The sequence below is a fragment of the Elephas maximus genome, chromosome 3 (genome assembly GCF_024166365.1).
Source record: "Elephas maximus indicus isolate mEleMax1 chromosome 3, mEleMax1 primary haplotype, whole genome shotgun sequence".
In the NCBI taxonomy this organism is placed as follows: domain Eukaryota; kingdom Metazoa; phylum Chordata; class Mammalia; order Proboscidea; family Elephantidae; genus Elephas; species Elephas maximus.
Window position 1 is genome coordinate 13,375,524 of NC_064821.1, and position 4,963 is coordinate 13,380,486.

At 52.7% G+C, this 4,963-nt stretch overlaps 1 protein-coding gene across 1 annotated transcript; it reads right to left on the bottom strand.

Annotated features, from left to right (window-relative positions):
- Positions 1-1,484: 1,484 nt before the first annotated feature.
- ACTL9 (actin like 9) lies at positions 1,485-2,735 on the bottom strand. Its single transcript, XM_049875808.1, has one exon. The coding sequence runs from the start codon at positions 2,733-2,735 to the stop codon at positions 1,485-1,487; it is 1,251 nt and encodes a 416-aa protein (XP_049731765.1).
- Positions 2,736-4,963: the final 2,228 nt, after the last annotated feature.

Below are 4,963 nucleotides of genomic sequence, written 5' to 3' on the forward strand. Positions count from 1 at the left end.
GATGGACTCCCACTCCAGGCCCTGGCAGAGACAGGGTGAGGTGGGCTAGGCTTCCAAGGGGAATAGGTTGATCCCTGGGGAGATGGTGCTGAGGCTTAGGATGAACGGCTGTGGGAATGGGGGGGATGGGTGGCCCAGGACATTGGCCCAGGGGTCCCTGTGTGTGTGCGGTGGGAGCCAGTGTTCTGTGGGGCCCCCACCAGCCTGATATCTGCCTGGGATTACAGTAGGCTAGGCTTTCTCAGGAATATCGCCCCCTGGTGGCTGAGTCTCAGCTGGTGGGCTGGGGTACCAGAGCTGGTCTTGGGGAGCCTGTTAAAGTTCCAGGGTGGGGGCGTCCTGAAGGTTCATCATGGGGTTACACTGAGAGAGTGTCTTTGGGGGGGTCTATGAGGAGAAAGTTGGGGGCACATTAGAGGGGTCATTAGGTGTAGATGGTTCTGGGGGGCCAGAGCATGTCCAGTGTGGGAGGCTGGAGTTGTCCTGAGGCGCTCTGTGGGGTGAGGACAGGGCAGAGAGTTGCTCTGTGAGACCATGAGCCACGGGGCCATCATGGAGGTGGTCAGAATATGATATTTGGGGGTACAGATGGGGGATGGGTCATAGGGAGGGTCAGACGCCTGAATGAGGGGAGGCCACTGGAGGGAGAGTTTTGGGGGACAGTAGAATCTGGGGGTGGGCTTTGGACACTGGGGAATCCTTTCATGGGCCATTGTAGGGAGGCCCTTGAGGGTCAGAATATGGGTCTCTGTGGTGGATGTGGGGGTTCAGCCCTTGTGGGAGGGTTCTGGGGGTGCCCTGAGCACCAGGGTGTAGGAGGCCTTTAGAGAATCAGATGCGGGGTGGGGGGAACCAAGGAGGGAGTGGATTTGAGGTGCTCAAAACCAGGAGTGTCTTGGCAAGGGAATCTTAGGGGGTGTTTGAGGGAATTAAAAATGGGGTACACTCTATGGGGGTGTATGTAGGGGTTTGCACACTTGTAGAAAGATTTGGGGAGGGGGTTGGAGCATCATGGTGCAGGTTTCTTTGCGGGGGCAAAACGTGGGTGGCCTGATGGTGGGGGGCTTCAAAGACATATCAAAGGGGCGAATTGGGGGACTTAGGGCTCAGGGATATCTTGGGCAGCTGTATCACAAGCAGTAGATCATGAGGATGAGAAGAGAGGTCGAATCTGGGGCTATCTTAGGGGTGGGAGTCGGGGGTCCCAATATGAGGGTACCTGGAGGGGGCACAGAATTTGGGAGGGCGGGTTGAGAACATGGAGGTGTCTTGGGGTTGATTATGGGGGAGGTGGGTTTAGAAGGTCAGAGCAAGAATGTCTCAAGGGATGGATCATGGGAAGTGGGTTAGGAGGGAACAGATCCTGGTGGGGTGGGTCTGGGGGTGTCTGGGTGGATTCAGGAGTGGGGGCCGGGCCGGGGGACAGCAGGACAGAGCAGGGGGTTGGGTGGCAGAAACTTTACTGCCCGCCCCCGCCCGCCCCGTCAGTAGCACTTGCGGTACACGATGTAGGGCCCCTGCTCCTCGTACTGCTCCCGAAGGACCCAGCAGGACTGAAAGGCGCGCAGCGAGGCCAGGATGGAGCCACCGATCCACACCGAGAAGTTCCGCATGGGCTGCGCCGCCACCACCACGTGGGCCTCCGGGGGCAGCGAGCGCAGCAACTCCGCCCGAAAGCGGCCCTCGAACCCAGGGAAGAGCGAAGAACCCCCGCACAACAGCACGTTCTGGGCCACGTCGGCGCGCACCTCCAGGGCCACCTTGCGCAAGCTCTGCTTGGCCATGGTGGGGACGCCCACGGGCGACAGCCCGGGGATCTCGGGGGGGCTGAAGAGCAGCTCCGGGCACTGGAAGAGCTCCTTGCCCAGCGTGACCGTCCTGCCGTCAGGCAGCTTCAGCACCTGGCGACACTCCTGCTCCGGCCGCGCCTGCTCCTTGAGGAAGTCAGACGCCACGTAGCAGTAGCGGTGCTTGATGCTCTCCACCGTCTCCAGGTCCTGCTGGCCTAGCGCCAGGCCCGAGCCGCGCAGCACCTCCGCCAGGAAGGCCGTCAGGTGGATGCCCGCCAGGTCCAGGCGCTCGGTGGCGTGCGGCAGGTTGTTGCCCTGGAAGACCGGCACCGTGTAGGTGACCCCGTGGCCGGTGTCCACCACCAGCCCGCTGACGCGCCCGTGCGCGTAGACTGACAGCACAGACTGAGAGGCCACGTACATGGCGGGAGAGCGCAGCGCCTCGAACGCCACTTCCACCAGTTTCTCGCGGTTGGTGGCCGGGCTGAAGGGCGGGTCAGAGAACAGCAGCGGGTGATCCTGGGGGGCCACGCCCAGGTCGTGCTCTAGCAGGTGGCGCCAGATCAGTTCGGCCGCGTCCCAGTCCACCACGATGCCGTTGCGCATGGGTTGCACCAGTGTCAGCTCTGGGCGCACGCGGGCAGCCTCCCCGATGAAAGTCTCCAGCCCCAGCTGCCCTCCGGTGGTGGGCTTCTTGGCCTGGCAGCCCACGACGGTGGCCACGGTATAGGTAGGCCGGGCTTGCCCTGCGAAGCCCACCTTACAGGTGCCTGTGCCCATGTCGATGACCACTGCGCCTGTCTTGGGTGGAGGTCTGTCCCCCACCATGTCTGGGGGTTCCTGCGGCAGGGTAGTGTTCTCCAGGATTGAGCTCGGGCTCAGGCCAGGTCTGGGGACCTCTGGGGAGGACTGAGGATCCTCGGGCTTTGAGTGATTTGTGTCCATGCCTGTAGGTGGGCAGGTGGGCTGGGCTAGATGGTGGGCTGACCACTCCCCCTGGGAGAAGAGGTTGAGACTAGGGCAGGGAAAAGCCCAGGCAGAGGGACAAGTGGCCAGCCTGTGGTCTATGACATCACCCTGTCTTCCAGCAGACTTCACAATGCAAGGGCAGGGCGGGGTCCCTCTGTGAATATTACTCTGCCATTAAGAGAAATGAATTTCTGAAACATGCTACAGACAAGGATGACCCTTGAGAGCATTATGCTGAGTGAAATAAGTCAGTCACAAAAGGACAAAAACTATATGATCTTATATGAAATAGGCAAATATATAGAGATCAATAGTGGTTAGCAGGGGCAGGAGGGAGGGAACAGAGGAGGAGTCTTAGCTTAAGGGGATTGAGTTTTTGTTAATGATGGGGTAATTTGGAAATCAAAAGTGATGATTGCTGCATGACACGATGAACGTAACCAATGTTGTTGTTGTTAGGTGCTGTTGATTCAATCCCTACTCATAACGACCCTGTATACAACAGAACGAAACACTGCCCGGCCCTGTGCCATTCTCAAAATCATTGCTATGTTTGAGTCCTTGTTGGAGCCACTGTGTCAATCCGTCTCACTGAGTGTCTTCCTCTTTTTCATAGACCATCTAATTTACCAAGCACAATGTCCTTCTCCAGGGACTTGTCCCTCCCAATAACATGTCCAAAGTACGTGAGATGAAGTCTCACCATCCTTGCTTCTAAGGAGCACTCTGGCTGTACTTCTTCCAAGACAGATTTGTTTGTTTTTCTGGCAGTCCATGGTGTCTTCAATGTTCTTTGCCAACACCGCAATTCAAAGCCATCAATTCGTCTTCAGGCTTCCTTATTCATTGTTCAGCTTTTGTATGCATATGAGGTAATTGAAAATACCATGACTTAGTCCTCGAAGTGACACCTTTTTTTTTTTCAGCACTTTAAATAGATCTTTTGTGGCAGATTTTTCCAAAGCAATGTACCATTTGATTTCTTGACTGTTGCTTCCATGGGTGTTGATGGTGGATCCAAGTAAAATGAAATCCTTGATTGCTTCGGTCTTTTCTCTGTTTATCATGATGTTGCTTATTGGTCCAGCTGTAAGGATTTTTGTTTTCTTTATGTTGAGGTGTAATCCACACTGAAGGCTGTGGCCTTTGACCTTATCAGTAAGTGCTTCAAGTCCTCTTCACTTTCAACAAGCAAGGTTGTGTCATCTGTGTAACACAGGTTGTTAATGAGTCTTCCTCCAATCCTGATGCCCCATTCTTCTTCATATAGTCAGCTTCTCAGATTATTTGCTCAACATACAGATTGAATAGGTGTGGTGAAAGAATACAACCCTAATACATACCTTTCCTGATTTTAAACCATGCAGTATCCCCTTTTTCTGTTAGAACCAATACCTCTTGGTCTAAGTACAGGTTCCTCATGAAAACAATTAAGCGTTCTGGAATTCCCATTCTTCGCAATGTTATCCATAATTTATTATGAGCCACACAGTCAAATGCCTTTGCATAGTCAATAAAACACAGGTAAATATCTTTCTGGTGTTCCGTGCTTTCAGCCAAGATCCATCTGACATCTGCAATGATATCCTGGTTCCATGTCCTCTTCTGAATCCAGCTTGAGTTTCTGGCAGCTCCCCGTTGATGTACTGTTGCAACCGTTTTTGAGTGATCTTCAGCAAAATTTTATTTGAGTGTGATATTAATGATATTGCTTGATAATTTCCGAATTCTGTTGAGTCATCTTTCTTTGGAAGGGGCACAAATATGGGTCTCTTCCAGTCGGTTGGTCAGGTAGCTGTGTTCCAAATTCCTTAGCATAGATGAGTGATCAAAATGGTTGTCAGAAGAGACTCATACTTGCTCTTGAATGTAGAGTAGCTAAAGTGAATGGAAGCAATGATGAGGTAAAAGAGCTGAACAGAAGATTTCAAAGGGTAGCTCAAGAAGACAATATAAAGTATTACAATGAAATGTGCAAAGACTTGGAGTTAGAAAACCAAACAGGAAGAACACTCGACATTTCTCAAGCTGAAAGAACTGAAGAAAAAAATTAAGCCTTGAGTTGTAATATTGAAGGATTCTATAGGCAAAATATTGAATGACAAAGGAAGCATCAAAAAAAGGTGGAAGGAATACACAGAGTCCTTGCGACAAAAAAAATTTGTCAACGACGTTCATCCATTTCGGAAGGTAGCATATGATCA